The sequence below is a fragment of the Molossus molossus genome, unplaced genomic scaffold (assembly GCF_014108415.1).
Source record: "Molossus molossus isolate mMolMol1 unplaced genomic scaffold, mMolMol1.p scaffold_m16_p_1, whole genome shotgun sequence".
Lineage (NCBI taxonomy): Eukaryota > Metazoa > Chordata > Mammalia > Chiroptera > Molossidae > Molossus > Molossus molossus.
The window spans coordinates 38,770,195-38,797,364 of NW_023425344.1; the positions used below are offsets into that span (position 1 = coordinate 38,770,195).

At 35.0% G+C, this 27,170-nt stretch overlaps 1 protein-coding gene across 4 annotated transcripts in view; it reads right to left on the bottom strand.

Annotated features, from left to right (window-relative positions):
* The window catches only part of CLOCK (clock circadian regulator), a 126,428-nt gene that overhangs the window by 55,727 nt on the left and 43,531 nt on the right, over window positions 1-27,170 (bottom strand). For all 4 annotated transcript variants that reach the window (XM_036274305.1, XM_036274276.1, XM_036274295.1 and 1 more), the window contains 5 exons: window positions 22,826-22,917; window positions 13,023-13,112; window positions 10,296-10,355; window positions 6,439-6,587; window positions 2,756-2,847 (listed from right to left, as the gene is read on the bottom strand). In XM_036274305.1, the coding sequence (XP_036130198.1) occupies window positions 2,756-2,847; window positions 6,439-6,587; window positions 10,296-10,355; window positions 13,023-13,069 (348 nt within the window). In that variant the 5' untranslated portion in view covers window positions 13,070-13,112; window positions 22,826-22,917. The remainder of the gene's footprint in view (window positions 1-2,755; window positions 2,848-6,438; window positions 6,588-10,295; window positions 10,356-13,022; window positions 13,113-22,825; window positions 22,918-27,170) is intronic.

Sequence of the window (27,170 nt, forward strand, 5' to 3'; positions counted from 1 at the left end):
ACTATGATGGTTGTCAGTCTGTACCCTACTTCCATGTTTCTAGGTCTACCCTATTCTTCAGACTGTTATGTTCATTATATTCCACAAATAAGTGAGATCATGTGGTATTTGTCTATTTCTGCTTGGCTTGTTTCACTTAGGATAATACTTTCCAGGTCCCTCCATGTCGTCTCAAAGGATAAGAGATCTTTCTTTCTTACAGCTGCATAGTACTCCATTGTGTATATGTACCACTGCTTTTTTATCCATTTGTCTACTTGGACTGTTTCCAGAAGTTAGCTATTGTAAATAGTGCTGCTATGAACATGGGGGTACATATATTCTTTCGGATTGGTGTTTCAGGTTTCTTAGGGTATATTCCTAGAAGTGGGATCACTGGGTCAAATGGCAGTTCAATTTTTAATTTTTTGAGGTAACACCATAGTGTTTTCCATAGTGGTTGCGCCAGTCTGCATTCCCACTAGCAGTGTATTAGAGTCCCCTTTTCTCCACACCCTCGCCAACACTTGTTGTTTGATGATTTGTTGATGGCAGCCATTCTGACAGGTGTGAGGTCCTCAGAAGAGGGGGTGGTGGGGGAGGGAGGAGATAAACCACAGAATTTATATGCATGTATGCATAACCAATGGACATGGACAACAAAGCTGGGGATGGGGTGGAGGAGATGGGAGGAAGGTGTCAATGGGGTAAAAAAGGAGAAACATCTGTAACAAAAATAAAATTAAAAATAAAATTAAAAATAAAATTAAAAAAACATATTTACTATGATGACAGTATTTGCTCTTAGTATATTTACTATGAATTGGGGTGCAGCTCTCTTGTGTGAAGAGAAATGAACTGAAATTGGAAGTCTTAATGACTTAATATCACTCCTAGGACCACAGCCTGACCTTTCCTCTTTCAGATTAAGCAGAGAAAAGTTTCCATTAGCATCTTGCCAAACTCTTAAGTAAAGACTTAGGGCCCAGACTTCTTTTGAGTGGAGGGGTGTAACTTCCTAAGCAGGTAGGTGGGTACAGCAAAAACTAAAGGGGCTTTGAACAGGGCCTTGAGGATGAAGATATGGAAGAGAAAGCAAGACAGAGAAGGACATCCTCATCCCAAGGCTAAAGACTGTGAAGCTTATCCCTCTTCCATTTTGTATGATGTAAGGGGAAGGCTCATTAGTTAAAACTCCTTGTCTTCCTAATTGATATCTACTTGACCCACAATAAAAAGGACTGTGTGAACCTTCTTTGTTAGTGAGTGTTTAATCTGGGGAAGACTGGAAGTTCTAGGGAAGGAGACAAAACCTCCCTGTGGATCTGTATCTAATATGAAGTTGACAGGGCACTAGCCCTTCCCTTGTAGACGACCAGAGAAAGCTGCCAGCTTCCAAGGGAAAGAACAATATACTGAGAGATGACTTCACATAAAGATAACTTTGCACAGAGGTTAGGTTAAATTGGCCTGATTTCCTTGTCTCTACCTTCCCAAAAGTTGTAAGGAATATTCTTCACAACAGAGTAAAGAAAGGGAGTGATGGATGGCAATGGGGGAATGGAGAGAGAGACAGCCAACACATAAGTTATAAGTGAATTTTAAGATCTAAGTCGCAATTTTTCTATTAATTAGCTCTCCGACCTTGCACAAGCTGCAATTTCTCTGGGTCTCATCCATAAAATGAAGAGGCTGAAGTGAATGATGTAATTTCTCTTGTGTATTCACAATGTAAACCTACTTTTGCCCCATCCTGTATATACATGACACAAAGGCTTAAAGTGTAAAAGAATCTCAGACCAGCAGGATAAGAGATGTAAATTATTTAACGACACCTATATCTTCATCTCAACTGCTTTCCTCTACTCTTTCTATGCTACTTTCTGTTACATATCTACTTCTCTTGTTCTTAACTGTTTTTGCCAAAGCATACTGCCTCTGTTTCCTATTTATTATAAGTTTTCATGGAAATCTGATATTGAACTCTGTGTCCATAGATGATATCTATATTATTCTACACACAGGAAATAATTAAATGGTTTCTACTTGAATTAAGAAGAGTTGACTTTCAATGTATATTTTATTAGTTTTACATTATCAAAATACTTCATTTATTATCATTTTATGTTGTTTTTAGGTAGATTTTAATTTGTCAAGTAAAATGCATTTCATAATATTTAATATGTGATGAATAATATATATTATTCTTCATTTGAATCTTGCTAGTGTGGTCTCAGGTAGAGAATTTAGTAGCTCTAGTTTTCTGACTTTTATTAAGCTCCTAAAAAGTCAGATAACACTGAAAATATAAACACATTTAGCATTCCTTTACCAGATAGTACTATTTGCTTATAATTCTTGCACTAATTTTTTTTTTTTTATCCTTACCGGAGGACATTTTTGCATTTATCTTCAGATAGAGCGGGAGGGACAGAGGGGGGAAGAAAGAGAGAAACATCGACATGAGAGAGACACATCGAGTGGTTGCCACCCACATGACCCCAGCTGAGGCTGGAGACAAACTGCAACTGAGGTATGTGCCCCTAGTGGGAACCGAACCCGGGACTCTCTGGTCCACAGGCCGACGCTCCGACCGCTGAACCAAACCAGCCAAGGCACGCTGATTAATTTTAATTGAAGGTAATATTTTGATTTACACTGAATTAAAATTTTTCAACATTAAATTAATATTGCGAAAACTACAGTAAAATTAGTCACCCCTGTGATTTATTTTTTGAGGAAAATAAAACTTTTCAAAAATTAAATTTGGACATACCTCTAACATTAATTGTGTAAACTCTTCATTACTAAGGAATGTAGGTTTCCAGTCCTGTCGAATTTCACTAGCATCTGACTGTGCAGTGATTTCTGTAAACAGATTATTTGACATGTTAGTGGCATTCCAACTGTGGGCTGGGCAACTGGGGCACCACAAAAGCCCTACAAGTTGCCTTCTCTCTCCCCACTCTAATTAAATATAAGAACCATAGGCAATAACATTTATTGGTCTAGGTGGGTATCAGGAGGTCAAAGTTTTGGTATGATGAAATATTTGAGCTACTATGGCAAATTAGCTCCTTGGATTTGGTCTTTGGTCTCTTGAAAATACCAGTCTCTTTGGTTTTTCTCTGGGGAGCTGTGATAGCCTGTGTTGCTTCCTGCTTGACACAATGACCGAACAAGATTCAGAATAAGCAGATAGATCAAGCATTAGGAAGATATTCTTTTTCCTCTTCCTTTCCTTGCCATTCAAGTGGTAGAACCTAGAGCAGATATAAGGACATGAGCCTGTAGGAAAAGAGCCAAGGAGGTCAGTAAGTCTGCTTTTAACAAAGAGGACTTTTGGCCTGTCTACTGCCAAGCAGAAAGGTTCCTTCCAATCTGAGGTGCTCTAGTCTTAATTAATCAAGGAGACTAAATTAAGATTTGGGTCAAAAACTTTATAGTAATAATCCCAGAGTGGTTTTGCTTAGTGTCCCCTGGCATGTTTCTTAGTGGTAGGGAGTTGATCAAAAATTTGGAGATCCTTGGATTGGGACAATATTTTAATAAAATTATTAGTTTCTTTTGCAACATACTACTTATTAATGGATTTAGTTATGAGAAAGCTATTCATAATTGATGAAACAATCTATTTATATAACAAACACTTTTCCATTTTTAAATGCAGACACGTTTAAGAACCCAGGCAAAATAAAAATCAATGTCATAAATTTTGCTCTACAAAATATACTCTACTTTGCAGTAAAAAGTATGGACTAAGTTGTTTAGATTTTTCTATGACCAAATATATAAATATAGCATATTAAACTGTCACCCAAAATCTGCTATATTAAAAATGCCTGTATTAGAATATGAAGAGTAACTAAAAAGTCTAGATACTAATTCTGTGGAATATAGTCATACTTCTTCAAATTCATAACAATTATAAGCATTCAGAAAAAGAGTTACATGCATAAGCAAATCCCATCAAGTTCAGTTAAGCACAGGCTTATTTTAGAGTAATAATTATGTAAGAATTCCCACCCGATTTTAGGCAAATTTTATTTTTGTGAGAATTTTATACCCAATTTAGGAAAAAATAAAAACCTGATCTACTTAATGCCAAAATTAATCCTCTACTGTCAGAGGGAAATGCATACACATTATTTCATTTCATTCAACAATCATTTATTGAACTAAAATGTCTGAGGAGTTGAGTGTGCTGCTCAATAAGAGACACTAAGGTAGCAAGAAGACTATTTGTAAAGTATAATGACAATGGTAGCAATAAAAGTGAAGACAATTTTGACCCATTTACAGAAGAATCAGGAGAATTTGGCAACTATGATATAGTACTAAGGAAGCTGAAAAAAAATACAAGTCTTTTCAGGTTTAAGTCCTGGGGGAGTGAAAGGATGGTGGTATAAAAAAAGAAAGGATGAGGGAAAGGGGTGATTGGAAAAAATGACAATGAATTCCGTTTAGATGTGTTGAGTCTAAGGATATGCAAAAGAAAGATCCAGAAGTTATCTGGAAATAAAAGATTGAAAAGTTTGCATCTAAAATACAGACTTAGTAATTTAATAGAGAGACAATTAAGCTGAAGCTATGGAATAAGATAACCAAGGGAAAGAGTATAGAGAATGCAAGAACACAAAAGATAAGTCCTTAAGAAATGTCACATTTAGAGGGGAGAAAAAGGAAGAGGAACGAACAAGTTAGTTTTAGTTATGAAGGGGGAAGTGAAGAAGTACAAGATAATACAGGCCAAAGGAAAAGAAAGCCAGTGGATGATGGATTAAAATTTCCAGTGCTTCAGACATGCAGAAGAGAAAGGAAAAACAATTGCGGCCCTGGCTCGTGTGGCTCAGTTGTTAAAGCATTGGTCCTCGCACTGAAGGGTCATGGGTTTGATTCCCAGTCAAGGGCACGAACCTGGGTTGCAAATTCAATCCCTGCCCTGGTTAGGACACAGCAGAAGGCAACTGATCAATGGATGTATCTCTCATATTAATGTTTTTCTTTCTCTAAGAAGCAATGGGAAAAGTATCCTCAAACAAGGATTAACCCTCAATACACACAAAAAAAGAAAACACTATTGTTTTATTGGCAACAAGGGAGGGGGGAGTAATGGCATTAGTGAAATTAACAAAAATAATTTCAAAGAGTGGTGAAGCATGAATCAGGCTACTAATGCATTACTGAGTGAGCTAGGGAGAAGCAAATAGAGGCACTAATTACAAATTCTCCTTCTGAGAAGTTTTGCACTTTCAATTACATCTGAAAAAAGAAATGTCCTTTTACAACTTTTTCACATATTATCTCTGTTACCAAAATATTTAATGTTCTTTCAATTTTATTTTCATTATTTATGTAGTCATAGTAATTTTCTTTGATTAAGAACTAATCACTTTAGCCCTGGCCGGTTTGGCTCAGCGGTTAGAGCGTCCGCCTGCGGTCCGGAGAGACCCGGGTTCGGTTCCCACTAAGGGCATGTACCTCGGTTGCAGTTTGTCCCCAGCCCTGGTTGGTCGTGCGGGTGGCAGCCACTCGATGTTTCCCTTTCACGTCGATGTTTCCCTCTCTCTCTCTTCCTCTCTCTCCCTCCCACTCTATCTGTACAAAAAATGGAAAAATGTCCTCGGATGAGAATTAAAAAAAAAGAACTAATCACTTTAATTTAAACATAGTGTTTGTTTCCTAGATATCCACTGAAACAATCTTTTAAAAATGACATATAATTACAATCGGGCTCTTGCCTTTCTTTCAAATATGCCCATAACTTTCTAATTCAAACTATGTTCCAGTTATACTGAACTCTCCCTGAGTCTCTGCTTTTGTACATGCTATTTCCTCTGTGTGAAATGCTGTTTTCCTTAATCTAGAACAGTGGTTCTCAACCTTCCTAATGCCATGACCCTTTAATACAGTTCCTCATGCTGTGGTGACCCCCAACCATAAAATTATTTTCGTTGCTATTTCATAACTGTAATTTTGCTACTGTTATGTCTTAGGCGACCCCTGTGAAAGGGTCATTCGACCCCCAAAGGGGTCACGACCCACAGGCTGAGAACTGCTAATCTAGAAGGAAGACTCAATTGAAAAAAATAAACTATTTTTAAGCTTTCCCTGACACCTTCTTCCCTCTGTGTTTTCCTAACAAGTTTAAGGTTTATAAGCACTCTGCCAATTATATTTATATGCATTATTAGCTGTTTAGATGTCTATCTCTCTTAGCTTGAGTTACTTGAGGGCCAGGGCTGTTACCCTGTACATGAGAATTTGGCTATACTGGGCACTAAATAAATGTTTGTTGAATGAAAGAAAAAACATACCAGGAAGTTGCAATTGATTTATTTCTCTTAAAAAAGGTTAGAAAGCATCCAATCTTAAGCATCACTATCCAGATTCTATCACATTATGCTTTAAGGGAGAGTCTATTATTTTTTAATCCATTTTTCAAAGTTAAAAATTTACCTTTATGTTTTCGTAAAAAATCAATGCTCTTCTGTAGAACGGTAGACTTGTCCATCTTTCTAGCATTACCAGGAAGCATGGATCCCAATTCTTTAATGAGAACATTAAATTGATCTCTACGTTTCTTTTCAGACTTGTTTCTAGATACTCTGATGAAATAAAAAAAATAAGTAGTTTTCAAATGATCCATTTAATTACACAGATAGTTTGATATAATGCTCAATTTGGACAACCACACAGCATGTTCTTCTGTTAAGGTAGATAGTATTAAGTATTTATCTCCTAGTTTACCAACAATATACAGTTAATATGAGCAGTAATTTTTCTTCTCTGTTTATCACTAAAGAAACTTTCATATATTAAACATTTGGCATACATGTTTTTATGAAAACACCAGTAAGACAAACTGCATTCAAATTTCATGTTTTATTTACCCTAATATTTACCAAGAATTTGTAATTCCCATAATTACATTATTATGAATATTACGGAGATACATTTTGTGAAAGTACATATAATGTATAAATACAAATTATTAAAATTTTTAAATTTATTACATTTATTGGGCTGATGTTGGGATCATAGAGGTTTCAAGTGTACATTTCTATGAGACAAGACCTGTATACTGCACTGTGCGCCCACTGCCCAAAGTCAAACCATCTTCCATTTTATCCATCTCCTGTTAGTTTTAAATTACAAACAAATCTAAAAATGAAAATCTGCCTACCTTGAGGCTTACCTACACATTCTATATCCCAGCCTCCAACAAAGAGCTGTAATTATCTGTTTGCATACCTGTCTCTCCATTTGGCTATGGGCTCCTTGATAATACAGCTCAATTTTTTTCATCTAAGCACTTAAGCATAACATCTAACAAAGAGAAAGCACTCAAAATATATGTGCTAAGTGAATAATTATTACTATTCTATGTGAAGCAGTAACCAGTAAACAAATATTTAGTTTCACAGAGACCTCTTGAGACAAAGTAAATACAGTACACTTATTCATAGAGCAATTAGCCATTCTATAATACCTCTAATTATTTGCTTTGTGAAGTCAGATGCTAGAATCCAGTTTTTGTTTAAGTAAAGTATACTACTTTCTCAAAATGTCAGAGGATAATTATATTTATTTTACTTGTTTTTCCACAAAGAACAAGCATTTATTCTATATTAGTATTGGGGAAAAATACTATTGTTCAAATCTCTTATGAAACATAAAATATATTAACTGCCTCCCTCATCAAACACTGAATGCTAGTTATAATGACAGAGACGGTGATAATAAGACTAGGTACACTGGGGAAAGACATCCCTTCCAAGAAGTTCACCTAATTCCTTTGGAAACTAAGTAAAGTTGTACTCTTGAAAGCTATATGATTTTATTAACCAATTTCACCCCAATAAATTTAATAAAATTTTTACAATTCATCTAATTCCTGTGGAAACTCAGAGGAATCAGGGATGGCATCCAACTGTGCTGAATGGAGTCTGAAGACTGTGAGAAAGAGACGGCAGTGGTGTATGTGCAGGGTATTCCAGGCATAGGAAATTCATACAGAGATGAAAACCAATCACAAGTAGTTCAGCATGGCTAATGTGGATAGTGTAGAGGTCCAAGTATGTTGGAGTCAGGGGGTGGGTGGGAGTATTAGGTACTGAAAAATATCATGAAGTGTTATGCTACATAAAAGGATTTGAGTTTAATCTTGAAAGCCATGGGAAGACACCAAAAGATTTTAAGCAAAGAAATGCCATTAACGAAACTGCTTGCTAATAAGGCCACTCTGGCATCAGATTGATGAAAAGATCAATGCCTGGTGAAACAAATTCTTTTAACAAATACTATTGAAAAGTTACTACATGCCAAACAAGACCGAAAGCCAGATTACCATTTAGGAGGCAACTGCAATAGCCTAACCTATGAACCATGGCAGGGGCAACTGTTAACATAGTAGTGTGGTTTTGAGAGTTAAAGAGGCAGAACTACAAATTCTTGGTATATCAGATGTGGGTTGGAGTGGAGAATCAAAAAGGGAAATCTAAGAGGATGTCCAACCTACTGATAATGCTGTTCATCAATGTGAACTATAATATGTGATACATGGTTTTGGTGGGCAGATGGTTTGGGAAGTATTTAGATATGGTGAAATGGCCTCTTTGACATTTTAAAAGACATAGACAAGAGATAGATATTATGGATCTACTTCTATTCCTCTAGAAAAGAATAAATAAATAAGCATCTGAAAATTAGTATATATTAAATATCTGAACACATGGATAGAAGGTAACATGCCCAGGGTCATACAGCTACCATGAAGTAATAATTCAAATCAGGCATTTTGATTCCAAGGGAAAAAATTATATAGAAAGCAAATATCCTTGCCAACTCTACCACTGGATCGCACCCATTATAGCAAACTTTACTTCCATATTACACTCAGGTTGGAAGTAATTAGTTCTTGAAATGACCTCACTGATAACAGGTCACAGATGCTCCATTTGGGGGTGAGTATAAAATTCCCTTTGTTCTAGGTTCAACACTAAGGTCTTAACATTGCTTTCAGTCGGAGTTCAATGTGGTCCTGTTTAATTCTGACAGCATCATTACAAGATTTCTTCTCTTTCTCCAAGGTTTTCCACAGCACCAGTATTGTTGGTTTACAAAAAAAACCATAATCATATCTTAAGTCATTGCAAATAGAATACCCTTAGCTCACTTTATCCATCTATATAAACTTGACCCTTAAGACTATCCAGGTCAATTCCTTATAGTTCTGCCTCTTCATTCAGGCAACACTGATTATTCCCATCTTAGAGACTTTATCTCTACCCTGATGATTTTATAAGAACTTTTCTCCACTAGACTGGGGTTAAGGGGTAGGGGTTGTCCTAGATCCTTTTAGCTTCCAATACAAGTCTTTTTTATTTCCTTGAATAAAGTTACAGCTTTCCTCAAAATTTTCTTAGACATATTTCAACCATTCATTAAAGTATTTAGCAATTTACACGGTTATTGTGAATATTTTTCTCATCCCAGTACCTTTTAATTTGCTAACTATTACGTATTACATCTCAGTGACAACAATCTTGGCTGAACTGCTACCTGGACCCTCCCTCCTGGTACTATAATTAACTGTCAATCCCTATTTAAGGTCAAAGCCCCCACTGTCACTACCATGGCTCCAGATCCCATTTCCTCACCTACTTAATGATACTTCTCTAACAATCCTTCTCTCCCTCTCTCTATCATCTACTTTCCCTTCTACTAGAGACTGGAGACATGTCAAAGGACACAGGAGCCAACTCTGAAAGACCTCCCAAGGGCCAAAGCTGGTATAATCTGAGCAACAAAATAAATAAAATAGCATTGAAGTAGTAGAACCTAAAGTACAAAATAAATATATATGAATCCATACAGATATGAATAAGTAGGGGAAAAAATTTGTTTCAGAAGAATTCCAAATATGTGTAGAGGTGGAGCTTAATTCTCCCAACCCCAACTCTGAAGGTGGGCTATACCTAACTAGCTTCCAAGAATAGAGCAGGTTAAGAGAAGAGCAGTAACTACAATGGTGAATCCAGGCAAACCCTATTTTAGCCAAGTGATGAAGGTTAACATCCCCAGTGATGACCTACAGTTACTATGTACCCATAATATGATTTGATGAGAAGAGCACTTTTAGAGGATAATTCTATTTAACTTATAAACTGGACTCTGATTGTCTAAGCTCTTCTACTTAATTGAATACTAAGTTCTTAAGGCAGATAGGTTTTGAAAATGACTGATCTACTATTTTTACTGTTGCATTTAGTATTATTCATTTATTTACTATTTCACATCTTAAGTTGAACTACCTTTTTGCTTTGTCCTTGTCATCTTCTTCCACCAACCCATCAAAAATACTACCATCATCTCTGAAAGAAAAAAGAAAGCATGTAGAAAAAACCAAGAACATAGTCATTAAGCAACAGCAACACTAACATGAATGTGAATCAAATGGGTTATATCCTAGAGTTTTGTAAAGTAGTTAATGGACTGCACAAATTCAAACTCCATAACTACTAACCTATTTTCTAATAAATATCAGAAAATTAAAGTATAGCCATTTTTATTACATTTTTAAAACTTTATTACAAATGTGAATTTTAAAACTACTTACTTAGCTGTGCTACACACAACATACTAAACCAGAATTTAACTTAACAAGAAGTTAAATATCTTATTTCAAACTTTTAGTAACCAGTAAAAACCTACAGAAAGTCAGTGTATTTGCCATTATATAAAATGATTCACTTGAAACTATTTTAATTATAATGGTATAAGTACAAAATAGATTTTTTGTGATATTCAATTTATAAAACCTTAAGTCACTCATAAACATCACAATATTTAGCATAATTAGCTTAAATCACTGCTTTAAGGTATATAGCACAATATCCAGCATAATAGTACAACATTTAGCACAATACATTTTCATTCCTTACTGATTAATTTGACAAATATTTATTAGCACTCATAAGCCAGGCTTTGTTCTGGACATGGTTACAGAACAGTTAACCAGACATATAGGTCACTGCTTTCCTACAGCTTATTTTCTAGCAGAAAGAAACAAATCAACACAAAAATGTATGACAAATGTTTTTTTTATAGGGGTGATGTTTTAGTTACTGGGTAGTGACATTAGTCTGAGGGATTAAGGAAGGCCTTGTTGAGATAAGGAACATTTGAGCTGAGATTTAAGTAACAAAAAAAAGTTGGTTATGGGAAGACCTAGGGGAAGAGCATTTGAACATGAAATCAAGAGCACTGGTGCAAACCCCTTAACCTAAGGAGCAATATAAAATAGTTTCAGGTGACGTATTAGCTTTTACATAAATTCACTATTCATTCCTTTAACCACACCTTTGTGTGGCCAATAAAGGCCTGTGAAGTGTCTGTCAGACAAACTATTGAGATCATCTGCAAATTATGCATCATTGAAGTCCATGTATGGACTTTCAGGGTTTCATGTATACAATGAAATTTATGAAAAATTCTATATGCATATGCATTTTATTGAGAAGAGAGTCTGTAACTTTCATCATATTCAGAAAGATAATGAATTCATATTAAGAACTACTGCTTTAAGTCTAAACACAGATGTCATCTCTAGATGTGATATTGTCTAGAATGGGTACTGGCAATCATTCAGAAGTATAATGCCCAAATCATATTTAATTTCTCAGAAGCAGTGAAGAAAGGTCCATTCTGAGGAGACTACAACACAGATCCTACCTGCACGTACAGTCGTCCCTGGCCACTTTGCACTTCGACTTTCACAGCTTCACTCTATTTTAGTTTTTTCACGTACTATACTATGTTGGAAAAAAACGGTGATAGAGTGAAGTGGCAAAAGTCAAAGCGCAAAGTGGCGAGGGACGACTGTATATAAATAAAGAATCCTACTTCGGAAATTCATTTATCGCAGTAGAGTTCCAAACTCATTAATTGCAATAAACTAGGGCCGACTGTATGGCATAGCCCAAATCTATGTCAGTGGTATAAGCAGCCCTCTCTAAGGAAACTCCTTTCCTCTTAAGTCTCAAGTTCTGGTAGAGTAAATATCTTCCCTGTTTATCTCATAGAAAAGAGAAGGGAAAAGGGCTGCCTCCAGATGTCAAAAGTCACTCTGTTATATAACTCTCGCTACAAAACTCATTCTCACATGGAAGAATCACACAGTACGCTATAACAAAAGCACAGGAACTTTAGTGTCAGACAGATCAACACAGGTCATAATTCTTGCTTATCACTTACTATGTGATTTAAACACATATTTAATCTCTCTAACCTATAGTTTCCTCACCTGTAAAGTCTCACGAAATAATTGTGAGTTTAAATAACATATGAAAAGTATTCTGCACATTAGCTACCCATCAAAGAGTAGTTGCTTAAAAAATGTTAATGTATTTCATTGATTTTAAGCACCATTCCCTACTTATCAGTATTTTTCTACCCACTAAGGTAGAAAAAAAAAATGCTATCAACTAAACTATGATAAGAAAATTGTAAGATGAATCTCAATATCAAAGAGGTTAAAATGTTTTTAAAAAAAGTATTAAAATCAAAGAAACAAGGAGGTTTATCCTCTTCCCAAGAGTAAGATATAAAGACTATAATTTCAACTAATGAAATTCCAATTATAGTTACCTCTTATTAATCATAAGTGTTAAAATGCTTAGTGGAATGGAGTTAGCACCAATAAATAAGGAAAAAAAGGATGAAAGATAAGAAGATAGATGATTCCAGAATGTACCAAGGAAACATTTGCAACTGTCACACTTTCTTTCAGAAAAGCTCTAACCAAATACTCAAAATTATAGCCCAAAGACCCATTTAGAAAATAAGCCATACACTGTTAACTTTGGCTCTAGACAATATTAATATACCTTCCTTACTAGTACATTATGTTGACTCAATACAGAAATTAAATGTAATAGTAATTATGCTTATATTTTATCAGTTTGATATAGACCATTACTCTAACAGTGAATTTTAAGATGGCCTTATATAATTCAAAATAAAAGTCTCTAAAAACATACCTGTCAACAATTGAGCTCATTTTACCACAGCTTACGGTAAACAACATAACATATTACGTTTTCGTCTTGTGGTAGACATTTGTACTTCTCCTTGGGTAGAAAAAAAAATTAATGGTCATTAGTTTTCTAAAAATCTTATTCTACAAACATAGTAATCTTGAGAAACACTATATGCTGTTATAGTGACTTCAAAATACTTTTCTTTGTACTAAATAAAGGCGAGAACATTTTCAGGCAAACAGTTTTAGTTGGGGCACATCGAGGCTTTTTTTTTTCCTTCTAAAAAAGGTCCACGGGCGGGGGGGGTGAGGTTCACAATTCATTCTCTTTCTACTATAAAATAATCAAAATTTAAGTTACACTTAGTACTCAATATATATATTATACTAGTGACTATAAATATAGGCTATACCATCTAATCAGCAAGAAACATTTGTTGCAAGCTTATTTTTTGTTACACTGTATAGTAAGCTTTGGGAGTACAAGGGTGAAAGACATAGTCCCTATTGGCAAAAATCTGGAATTGAAGAGAGCTATATACCTAAATAATTATAATAAAAGCAATAATGATGGTATAAAGGGAGGAGTCAGAGGAAATACTCTTGATGAAAATAAATTTGCCAGGTAGTCTACATTGTTGTTACTGAAAATATGGTCCAGAGGCCATCAGCATCAGTAACATTTGTGAGCTTGTCAAAAGAGACTCTTGGGCCCTACCCTCAGTCCTTCTGAATCAACAACATTTTAACAAAGTCCCCAGGAGATTACTATCACCGTTTAAATTTGAGAAATAATAGACTAGAGGACAGTGAGAGGTAATAGTTGAAATGATTCTAAGCCACAGGAACAGCAATATGCAAAGGCACAGGCCTTTGTGAGACGAGGTAGTATCATATTTGAGACACTTAAGAGGGTTAGCTTTTTCTTTTTCTTTCTTTTTTTTTAGAGCAATCTCCCATCCTTCCTTTTCCTTCAATATACATTTATGACCAGTTGTCAATTTACACACACACAACACACACACTCACATGCACACTCTCAGAGTTTTGATTAGAAAGGTATTGAATCTATAAATCAGTCTGGGACATATTTATAATTTTGAATCCCCTAATCCAGCGCTTTTCAACCTCCCCTCCCCCAGATATTACCCCTAAAGAGTATTTTTTTATAAATGAAATAGCTTTTTCTTTAGTGAAAAATCTAGGCATGTTACAACTTAAAGTTTTAATCACTGGAGCATAAAGGGAGAACAGGACTGGTAGTGGTGAAAAGAGTCTTACACCCACACTGAAGAAATTGAAATCTGCTACTTCAAAACTGAATCACAAGCCTAAAATTTCTCTCTATACATTCTATAGTTTTTCTAAAGTGTATAGAAGGCTTAATCCATACAAGAAACTTTGTCCCAGAGTCACGGGTTAAATATTGAAAAACCATCTTAATTCTAATAAATACCTAACAGTTCTGAGACATAAAAAATTCTACTTTAACTATATTTTTATTTAAAATTTAGAAAAGTGTATATTAATATGTAATTCTAACTAAACCAGATAAGATTAAAGGTATTCTAAGAACACGTAATTCTAAAATACTTTGTCATTTTCAAATGTACATTCATGAGAGGAAAAGAATAACCCTTGATAAATGATGTGGCACTGCCTGTGTATTTAGGCGGCAGAAGTGAGACTGTGAAGGACTAACCCTGCTCAAAAAAAAAAAAAAAAGAGTGTTTTCCCCAAGGTAAAACTAAAAGGAACTAGCACCAAAATAAAATACTGATTTTAAATGTCTGGATTGACATCAGCTAGAACACAAGAATTAAAGTTAGAAGAGATTTAAAGATAAGTTAAGTACAGCCCTCTGGTCCAAAAGACATACTTTCGATCATGGTAATACAGGAGTGCTTCTATTACCAGAACAAAAAGAACAGTACAAAGGTAAGAGTCAATTTGGGTGAATTAAAGTTAAAAGGCCACATCTAAGCCTTGTATGGCACTGAACATATGCTTGTTTAATTATCAAAAGGGAAAACAGGATAAACTAAAAAAATAAAAATAGGATTCCAAGAATTAGGGTTTAAATATGGAAGGGCCAAACTGACTGTAAGAAGAATGAATACAAAATGGTTTAGAAGATAAAGACCAATGAATGCTATATTAGGCTATTTTACTGTTGTTGTTAACAATATTCTTCCAAATGTCATTTGCTGTCTGGCTACCTGAACAACTATGACTATGTCTAATACCCTAATCCAAAATCTTTTCCATCCAATTGACAGACATGCTTTATTTAAGGGAAAGGTAAGGGGGGGGGGGGGTGTGTGTGAAATAGGCCTAAGAACTTTAGAGTAAATGTTAGAAGATTCCTGTTGACTTCTTTAAAGGGTGCCAAATTAATTTTAAAAAAACAAAGTAGTAATGGGGGAACAGCCAAAGGTCCAGTATAAGACAACTACCCTAGGACTTACACTTTCAGTACAAAAGGACTAGCCTGAGTCACACTTGCTCATACTATGAATTTTGAGAATTCAGTTTAGAATACATGCAACAGCCCTACATTCAGCAAGGAATTTCAAGTATATAGTCTAAACTAGATTAAGTTTTACTATTAAAAGTATTTTTTCCTAAATATTACCATTAATAGGCCAGTATGATACGCATTAATATATCTTTGAAGGATCAGTTGAAGTCACTGAAATCCAAAATTCAAAAATTAAATTATAAAAGATTAAGTTACAGCTAGGAATCAAAGACTCCTTTACATAAGTAACTTGAGCTCAAAGTCATTCAGTGATGACATCCCAGCTTAGTAAGCACCCCATTACTTACTATTTTATTAACAATAAAGCTCAAGGGCAGTCGGAGTCTTTTATAATCGCTTTTAAAAAATATTTATCAAATAGGGAAATATTAATAATTAAGAAACTTTATCAACAATTCCAACTTTGCCAAATATAAAAGCATATACATTTTTAATTCAGCACAGAACATTACACATAACTAATAGAAAATCTCAGTGCCTGACAATTCATCTTTGGAAAACAACCCTTATACATAACCCATAATCTAGATATGTGCCTTGACCAGGAATCAAACCTGCAATCTTCTGGTGTATGGATGACACTCCAACCAAATAAGCCACCCAGCCAGGGCTGAAATATCTCTTTGGGGGAATTCTTAATATCAGTGTCTTCAGATCTTTTGTCTTAGGCTGCTTATAATTCCCAGAGAAGAATCTTCTAAACTACTGACTGAAAATTATAAAAAGCTGGTAGCTTAGGTTCTTAATTCCCCTATTTTTGATACAGTAACTCCATCTCAATTATGTTTTATACCTCTCTCTTTTATTCTTGCTAGGTAATTAATCTCCAGTCTTCTCTTGCTGTGATAAGGAAGGGGTAGTTACCTGGGTTTTCAGCCAGTAAAAGGATCTCTAAAGAATTACCTCTAAAACAGATCTGCAACAAATCATCCTATTTGTAGTCTCACCCTCACACTTATTTGCAGGAGAATGCTGTCAACTCCTGAACATTTTAGAGGTTCTATGTTACCATGATAATTGTTTCCCAGCATTCCCAGAACAGACGTGGGATTCTAGGATCATTTCAGGTTCTAAAATTGGGTTGTAATTGTTTCCTTTCCCATTCTGTTTGCTCTTGTGCAGTTATGTCTTCTGTAAAATTCCTTTTACTTAAGCTTTAATGAATTTTGAGAGAAAATGGAATTGAATTGTTAGAACTTTCTTGTTCTCTCTTTATCAATTATTTTCCAGCATATTTTATTTTATTTATTTATTTATTTTTAAAGTAATTAATTTATTTTTGTTACGGATGTTTCTCCTTTTTGTGCCACTGATCCCCCCCCCCCCACCTGCCCTGTCCCCAGCTTTGTTGTCCAAGTCCACTGTTCATGCATACATGCATATAAGTTCTGTGGTTTATCTCTACCCCACCACCACCTCTTCTGGGGATTGGCAGTATGTACCCTACTTCCACGTCTCTGGGACTACCCCATTCCTCAGACTTTTATGTTCATTATATTCCACAAATAAGTGAGATCATATGATACTTCTCTTCTTTGTTTGGCTTGTTTCGCTTAGGATAATACTTTCCAGGTCCCTCGATGTCGTCTCAAAGGATAAGAGATCTTTCTTTCTTACAGCTGCATAGGACTACAATGTGTATATGTACCACAACTTCTTTATCCAATTGTTTACTGATGGACATTTGGGTTGTTTCCAGATCTTAGCTATTTTAAGTAGTGCTGCTACAAACATGGGGGTACATATATTCTTTCTGATTGGCTTCTTAGGGTATATTCCTAGAAGTGGGATCACTGGGTCAAATGGAAGTTCAATTTTTAATTTTTTGAGGTAACACCACATTGTTTTCCATAGTGGCTGAATCAATCTGCATTCCCACCAGCAGTGTACCAGAGTCCCCTTTTCTCCACACTCTCACCAATACTTCTTGTTTGATGATTTGTTGATGGCGGCCATTCTGACAGGTGTGAGGTGATACCTCACTGTTGTTTTAATATGCATCTCTCTTATGATTAGCAATGTTGAGCATTTCTTCATATGTCTCTTAGCCATTTGTATGTCCTGTTTGGAGAGGTGTCTATTTAGTTCCTCTGCCCAATTTTTAATTGGTTTTTTGTCTTCCTTTTGTTGAGCTGTATGAGCACTCTCTATATATTGGAAATTAACTCCTTATCTGATGTATCATTGGCAATTATGCTCTCCCATACAGTGGGTTGCCTTTCCATTTTGGTGGTTGTTTCTTTTGCTGTGCAGAAGCTTTTGAGTTTGATGTAGTCCCATGTGTTCATTTTCTCCTTTGTTTCTGTTGCCTTAGGTGATGTATCAGTGAAAATTCTGCTGCATATGATTTCTGAAATTTTGTTGCCTACAGTTTCTTCCAGGATTTCATGAGTCACATTTAAGTTTTTCATCCATTTTGAGTTTATTCTTGTGTATGGTGTAAGTTGATGGTCTAGTTTCATTTTTTTGCATGTAGCTGTCCAATTTTTCCAACATCATTTATTAAAGAGGCTGTCTTTACTCCACTGTATGCTCTTGCCCCCTTTGTCAAATATTAATTGAGCATATTGCCTTGGGTCCATTTCTGGGTTCTATGTTCTCTTCCACTGGTCTATATGCCTGTTCTTGTGCCAGTACCAGGCTGTTTTGATTACAGTGGCTTTGTAGTATAACCTAAAATCTGATAATGTGATACCTCCAACTTTGTTCTTTTTCAAGATTGTGTTGGCTATTCACAGTCTTTTTTGGTTCCATATGAACTTTTGAAGTATTTGTTCTAGTTCTGTGAAGTATTTTGTTGGTATTTTGATGGGCATTGCATTGAATCTATAAATTGCTTTGGGTAATGTGGACATTTTAATTATGTTAATTCTTCCAATCCATAAACAAGGTATGTGCTCCCACTTTTCTATATTTTCCTCTATTTCTTTTTTCAATGATCTGTAGTGTTCTGCAAATAGGTCCTTTATTTTTTGGTTAAGTTTATGCCTAGGTATCTTAATTTTTTTTGCCGCAATGGTAAATGGGATTGTTTTTTTAGTTTCTCTTTCTGTGAGTTCATCATTGGTGTATAAGAATGCCAATTTTTCTTGATGTTAATTTTGTATCCTGCTACTTTACCAAATTCCTTTATTAAGACTAGTAAATTTTTGATGGAGTCTTTGGGGTTTTCTACATATAGTATCATGTCATCTGCGAATAAGGAAAGTTTCACTTCCTCCTTTGCAATTTGGATTCTTTTCATTTTTTCTTCACCTCTGATAGCTGTGGCTAAGACTTCCAGTACTATGTTGAATAAGAGTGGCAAAAGTGGGCATCTTTGTCTTGTTCCTGTTCTTAAGGGAAATGCTTTTAGTTTTTGCCCATTGAGTATGATGTTGGCTATAGGTCTTTCATATATGACCTTTATTATGGCGAGATATAATCCCTCTATTCCCAGATTGCTGAGCATTTTTATCAGAAATGGATGCTGGATTTTGTCGAATGCTTTTTCATCTATTGATATGATCATATAATTTTTATCTTTCATTTTGTTTATGTGATGTATCGCATTTATTGATTTGTGAATACTGTACCAGCCTTGCATCTCTGGGATGAATTCCACTTGGTCATGGTGAATAATTTTTTTGATGTATTGCTGGATCCGATTTGCTAGCATTTTATTCAGGATTTTGGCGTCTATGTTCATCAGGGATATTGGCCTGTAGTATTCTTTCTTCGTAGTGTCTTTTTCCGGTTTTGGAATTCGAATTATGCTGACCTCATAAAATGAGTTTGGAAGTCTTCCTTCTTCTTGGATTTTTTGAAATAGTTTTAGGAGAATGGGTATTAGTTCTTCTTTGAATGTTCGGTTAAATTCCCCTGTGAAGCCATCCGGGCCTAGGCTTTTGTTTACTGGGAGAGTCTTGATTACATCTTCAATTTCCTTAGTTGTTATTGGTCTGTTCAAGTTTTCTCTCTCTTCCCAGTTCAGTTTTGGGAGACTATGTGTTTGTGTTTCTAGAAATTTGTCCATTTCGCTTAGATTGTCAAATTTGTTGCCGTATAATTGTTCATAATATTTGTTAACAATCCTTTATATTTCTGTAGTGTCAGTTATTATTTCGCCTCTTTCATTTCTGATTTTGTGTATTTGGGTTCTCTTAAGAGTCCATCAATCTTGTTTATCTTTTCAAAGAACCAGCTCTTTGTTTCATTGATCCGTTGTTTTTTTGTTGTTGTTGTTTTTGGGGGTTTTTTTGTCTCTATGTCATTACTGCTCTGATCTTTACTATTTCCTTCCGTCTACTTGCTCTGGGGTTTTCTTTCTGTTTGCTTTCTAGTTCTTTCAGTTGTGAGGTTAGATAGTCTGTTAGAAATTTTTCTTGCTTCTTGATATAGGCCTATAGTGCTATGAACTTCCCTCTCAGAATTGCTTTTGCTGAATCCCATAGATTTTGTGTTATTGTGTGTTCATTTTCATTGGTTCCAGGAAGTTTTTAATTTCTTCCTTGATCTCCATGGTAACCCAGTCATTGTTCAATAACATGCTATTTAGCCTCCATGTTTTCAAATGTCTTTGCATGTTCTTGCTGTAATTGATTTCTAGTTACATGCCATTGTGATCTGAGAAATTGCTTGATATGATTTCAATCTCCTTGAACTTGTAGAGACTTAGTTTGTGCCCTGATATGTGGTCTTCTTTGTGAATGTCCCATGTGCACTTAAGAAGAAAGTGAATTCTGCAGTTGTGGGGTGTAATTCTCTGTAGATATCTATTAAATACATTTGATCTAGTGCTTCATTTAGAGTCGGTGTTTCCTTGTTAATTATTTTACTAGAAGATCTATCCAGTGATGTCAGTGGGGTATTGAAGTCTCCTGCTATGGCTGTATTGCTGTTGATTACTCCTTTGAAGTCCTCCAGAAGATTTTTAATATATGTTGGTGCTCCTACATTAGGTACATATATGTTTATCAAGGTCATATCTTCCTCTTGGATAGATCCTTTCAATATTATGTAGTGGCCTTCTTTGTCTTTACTTATGGCCTTCATTTTGAAATCTACTTTATCAGATATGAGTATTGCTACCCCAGCTTTTTTTTCCTTTCAGTTTGCTTGGAAGATTTTTTTCCATCCCTTCTCTTTCAACCTATGTGTCTCTTTTGTTGTGAGGTGGGGGTCTTGTAAACAACATATATGCGAGTCATGCTTTCTTATCCAGTCAGCTACTCTGTGTTTTTTTATTGGAGCATTCAAACCATTCACATTTAAAGTGATAATTGATATGGACTTATTTATTGCCAATTTTTGTTTAGTGTGGTTCTATTTTACTTCCTGTTTCCTCTACTAATTACAGCAGTCCTTTTTAACATTTCTTGCAGTGCTGGTTTGGTGTTAATATATTCCCTTAGCCTTTTTTTTGTCTGGAAAACTCTCTATTTGACCTTCTATGTTGAATGATAGCCTTGCTGGATAGAGTAATCTGGGATTCAGATCCTTGTTTTTCATGACATTGATTACTTCATGCCATTCTCTTCTGGCCTGTAGTGTTTGTGTTGAGAAGTCAGCTGAGAGCCTTATGGGGTTTCCTCTGTAGGTAACCTGTTGCTGATCTCTTGCTGCCTTTAGGACTCTCTGTTTTTAATTTTTGGCATTTTAATGACTATGGGTCTTGGTGTGGGCCTGTTTGAGTTCTTCTTACTTGGGGCTCTCTGTGCTTCCTGAACTTGAATGCCTTCTTCCTTCCCCAAGTTAGGAAAATTTTCTGTCACTATTTCTTCAGATATATTCTCTAACCCTTGTCCATTTTCTTCCTCTTCAGGGACTCCTATACTGCGAATGTTATTACATTTCCAGTTGTCCCACAGTTCTCAAGCTATCTTCCTGTTTTTCCATTGTTTTTTTCCTTTTGTTTTTCTGATTGGTTGAGTTTTTCTACCCTGTCTTCTAATTCACTGATCTGGTCCTCAGCTTCCTCTACTCTGCTGGTTAGTCCTTCCAATGTGTTCTTAATTTCTGTTATGTCATTCTTCATTTCCACTTGGTTGGTTTTCAATTTTTCTGTATCTTTATTCATGGTGCTGATGTCCTTACTCATGCTTTGAGCTTCCCCAAGATAATGGCTCTGAACTCTACCTCTGATAATTTGCTTAGCTGCATTTCACTTATCTCATCTTCATTACAGTTCTTTTGTTCTTTCATTTGGGATTTGTTTCTTTGTTTCACCTTCTTGGCTAACTCAGTGGGTTTTCGAGCCTGCCAAATTTTCCCTGTGGGTGTTGGTGTTCTGCTGTTTGTGACTCCCTCTCCTGGGTTTGGATGAGCCTGGATGGGCCCACATTAAACACCACTGTCAAGTCTTACTTTCCTGGGTAGATACAGCTGACCACTTCTGCATTTATTAAATACTTTTCTTGGCTGCTATGACAACACTTTCCTGCTTTTCCAACCATCTCCATGGCTTCTCCTTCTCTTCTGACTAACATTGGCACATCCCAGGACTAAATCCTTTTCAATCTATGTACACTTCCTAGATAATTTCATCCAGACATATGCTTCTAAGTATCTATGCCAATACTTCCCAAATCCATTCCTGTAGATCAGATTCTCAACCTCAGACTCATATATTCAACTACCTTTTTGATATTAAAGCAGACTTTACAAGTGTCTAAAATATCATATAGCAAGACAGAACAGAACTTCCTTTTGCAAATCTGCCCTTCTCCCATTTTTCTTCTCCAATCTGAACTTCATATATCCGTTTCCCCACTTACTATACTCCAGCCACATTTGCTTTTTCTGTTCCTCAGGCATTCCATGGTCATTTTTGTTTCAGTGCCTCCTTCTACAATAACTGCCCAAGGAAGGGAACCTCGTTCCAATCTTCACATGGTTGGCACATTCTTGCCATTCGGGTCTCAACTGAAATATTTTTCTTCATTGAGGACTTCTCTAACTATCTACTGAAAGTAGTCACCAGTCTCTAGAATCCATTTTAATTCTCTGTATAGAATTACAAAAGTTTTCATTTGTTAACTATCTGTCCTGACCTCCCTTTAGAATGCAATCCTCCTGAGAGCAGGAATACTTTCTGTCTTGATCATCACAGTATATCAAATAGTATCTGAACATAGCACAATAAATGTTATAGAATAAATTAATACAACAAGAAAATTTTTTAAATAAAATTTTCTTCAAATTATTGTGTCAAGATAGTTTATGGATTTTTTAAATATACTTTTTTGGAAAAATGTCATTCTAAGATACAATCCTGTCATTACCTTTTATATTTTTTGGATCTGTGGAATTGATTCTTCAGAAAACTATAGGTTCAATGTATTCTTCTATATGGCTGATCATCAGTCTCAAAATTCTGTTTAAACGAGAAAAAAATTATTTGTTAGATTTATTCAACTTTTATATGTTTATCACAAAAAAGTTTTAAAATTCTGAAATATAACAAAATTTAGAACTTAGCCACAAAATGTAGATAACAAATGCTAAACTCTACAAATTATTTCTAAAAAGAAATAATTTAAAAATAAAAATAAACTAAAACAATCATTCTTAATTTTAGTACACAAGTCAAACAATAAAAGTATAAAAAAACTATAACTACAAAAATATGTTATGGATACAGTACCATAAAAAATGTCATCTTGTGACACTGATGATAATGTATAGGAAATGGAGAGAAAAAAAAGAGTAGCGTTATTGAAGTTAGGCTGTTAACAGCTTAAAAGAGATTGTTAAAACTATAAAATGACCCTGGCCAGATTATCTCAATGGTTAGAGTGTTGGCCCTGGACCGAAGCCTTGCAGGTTTGGTTCCCAGTCAAGGACACATACCTGGGTTGCAGGTTTGATCTTAGCCCTAGTAGGGGTCATGCGGGAGGCAACCAATTGATGTGTCTCTCTCAAATCTCTCTCTCTATTTCCCCCTCCCTCCCTCCATTCCACTCTATCTAAAATATCAATGGAAAAATATCCTCAGGTGAGGATTAACAACAAAAAAGACTATAACATGTTTTATGTAAGATGCATGGTAAGCACAAAGAAATTACCTAGGGAGGATACACAAAAAATAAAGAAATAAAAGCATGCCATTACAAATATAAATAAATACATAAATGAACCATAAATTATAGATAGTAAGTCCTTCCCTATCTATAATTCCTTTAAGGGACTGAAGTTACCAATCAAAAGACATGGAGCAGCTGTCCGGGCCAGTGTTGCAGTGGTTAGAGCGTCATCCTGTGCACCAAAAGGTCATGGGTTTGATTCCCGGTCAGGGCACATATGTGAGGCAATCAATCAATGTTTTCTCTCTCGTATTGATGTTTCTCTCTCCGTCTCCTTTCCTTTCCCTTTATAATCAGTGAAAAACATATCCTCAGGTGAGGATTAAAAAAAGAAAAAGACATAAAGAGATGCATGGGTATAAAAAAAACAAAAAACAAAAACAAGATCCATCTACATACTATTTACAAGAGATAGAGAGACTCAACTTCAGATTTAACGACCCACAGAGGCTGAAAATGAAAGACTGGGAAAAGACAGTCCAAGCAAATGGTAACTAAAAGAGAGCAAGAGTGGCCATACTTATATAAGACAAAACTGAATTTAAGTAAAAAACTGTCACAAGAAAAAAAAAAGGGCTATATATCAATAAAAGGTCAATTAGTCAGGAATATATAATTATAAATATATATAAATCCCACATCAGAGCACCTAAATATTTGAAGCAAACATTGACAAACTGAATAAAGAAATAGACTGCAACACAATAGTGAATTTCAATACTCCAGGTTCAATAATGGATAGACTATTCAGGCAGAAAGTTTATAGTGGTAAACACTACATATAAAAAAACAATCTCAAATGAAGAACCTAACTTTACACCTCAAGAAACTAAAAAAGAGCAAACTAAGCCCAAAGTTAGCAGAAGGAGGTATATAAAAAATATTAATGCAGAAACAAACAAAATAAAGACTAGAAAAACAACAGAGACAAAGAAAAGAGTTTTTAGAAAAGAATAACAAAAAGAGAAAAGATAACTGATACCACAGAAATACAAAAGTATCATAAGAGACTATTATGAACAATTAGATGCCAAGAATAAATGGATAAATTCTAGAAACATACAAGCTACCAAGACTGAACCATGAAGAAATATAAAATCTGAACACACCTTTAACTAACAAGGATATTGAATCAGTAATAAAAACATCCAAACAAAGTAAAACCCAGGACCAAACAGATTCACTGGCAAATTCTACCAAACATTTAAAAAAGAATTCATTATCACCAATCCTTCTCAAACTCTTCTAAAAAATTGAGGAGGAGGGAACATGTCCAAATTCCTATTATGAAGCCAACATTACCTGACACCAAAAACTGAACAGACTCCACAAGTAAAGAAAACTATAGCCTGCCCAGTGTGATTCAGTGGATTGAGCGTCATCTCACGGACTGAGAGGTCCCAGTTCAATTACTAGTCAAGGACACATACCCAGGTTTCAGGCTCAATCCCCAGTGCGGGGCGTGCAGGTGGCAGCCAATCGATGTAGCTCTCTCACATCAATGTTTCTATCGCTCTCTCCCTTTCTCTCTCTCAAAAAAAAGTCAAAAAAATAAAGTAAAATAAAAAATAAATGAATAAAAAGTTTTAAAAAAACCACAGGCCAATATCCCCAATGAATACAGACACAAAAATCCTCAAAAAAATATTAACAAACCAAATTCAACAATACATTAAAAAGTCCATACACCAGGATCAAGTGAGATTTATCCTTGGGATGCAAGGATGGCTCAACATACAAAAATCAATCAGTGTGATATACCACATTAACCAAAAAAAAGGATAAAAGTCACATGATTATCTCAATGCAGAAAAAAACATATGACATAAATGAACACCCTTTCATTATAAAGACACTATAAAAATCTAGGCATAGATAGAAATTCTCTCAAGATAATAAAAACCATATATAAAAAGCCCACAGCTAAGATCATGCTCAACAATGAAAAATTCAAAGCTTTTTCTCTAAAATGAGGAACAAGGCAAGGGTGCTCACTCTCACCAGTTCCATTCAACATAGTACTCAAAGCCCTAGCTAGAGCAATTAGGCAAAATAAATAAATAGCATCAAAATCAGAAAGTTATAAGTAAAATTATCTCAAAGAGTCAAAATAGTCTTGAGAAAGAACACAACTAGAGGCCTTACAGTTCCTGACTTGAAAAAATCGCAAAGCTACAGTAATCAAAACAGCATCGTACTGGTATCAAGACAGACATATACACCAATGGAACAGAATAGAGAGCCCAGAAATAAACCCAAGATTATACAGTCAAATAATCTTCAACAAGGGTGACTGGACTCCATAAGAAAAAGGATAGTCTCTTCAGTAAATGATGCTGGGAAAACAGGATATTCATGTAAATGAATAAAATTGATCTCTTATCTTACACTACACCAAAAAAAAAAAAAATCAAAATGTTTTGAAGACTAATATGTAAGACCTAAAACTATTAGGGAAAAAAAAAAAAAACAGGAGAAAAGTTTTAGGACACTGGATTTGGCAACAATTTCTTAAATATGACATAAATAGCACAGGAAATAAAAAGCAAAAATTGACAAATGGGACTACAGCAAAGTAAAAATCTTTTGCACATCAAAGGAAATCATTAACAAAATGAAAAGGCAACCTAATGAATTACAGAAAATATTTGCAAATCATTTATCTGATAAGGAGTTAATACCCAAAATATATTAGGAACTCCTATAACTCAGAAGGAAAAACAAATAACCTGATTTTAAAAATTAGCAAAGGACTTAGACATTTCTCCGAAAAAGACATACAAATAGCCAACAGGTATGCGAAAAGATGCTCAAAATCACTAATCATCCGAAAAATGTAAATCAAAACTACAATGATATATCATCACACAACTGTTAGGATGGCCATTATAAAAACAAAACAAAAGCAAAATAAATCAAAGATTAACAGGTATTGGCAATGATATAAAGAAATTAGAACCCTTTCTACTTTTGGTGGGACTATAAGATGATGCAGCCACAATGGAAAACAATATAAAGGTTTCTAAAAAAAAAAAATTAAAATACACATACCATATGATCCAGCAATCCCACTTCTGGGAATTTAACCAAAAGAACTGAGACTACGAACCTAAATAGATCGTTGTACTTCCATGCTCACTGTAGCACATTCACAATAGCCAAGAGGTGGAAACAACCTAAAAGTCCACCCATGGATTGATTAAAGAAACGTGGTATGTACATACAATGCAGCCTTACAAAAGGAGATTATGTCATATGTGACAATATGGATGAACCTTGGGGACTCTGTGCTAAGTGACATAAACCAGTTACAGAAGAACGGATAATACATGATTCTACCTACATGAAATATCTAAAGTAGTCAAATTCATTGAATCAAAAAGTAGATGATGGTTGCTCTGGACTAGGGAGTGGGGAACATAGGGCGTGGCTAGTCAACAAATAATACAGACCTTCCACTATAGGTAAGGTATATTTTTCCTCTGACTCCTTTCAGGATATTTTTTTTTCTTTATCTTTGATTTTTTATAGCTTGAAAATGATA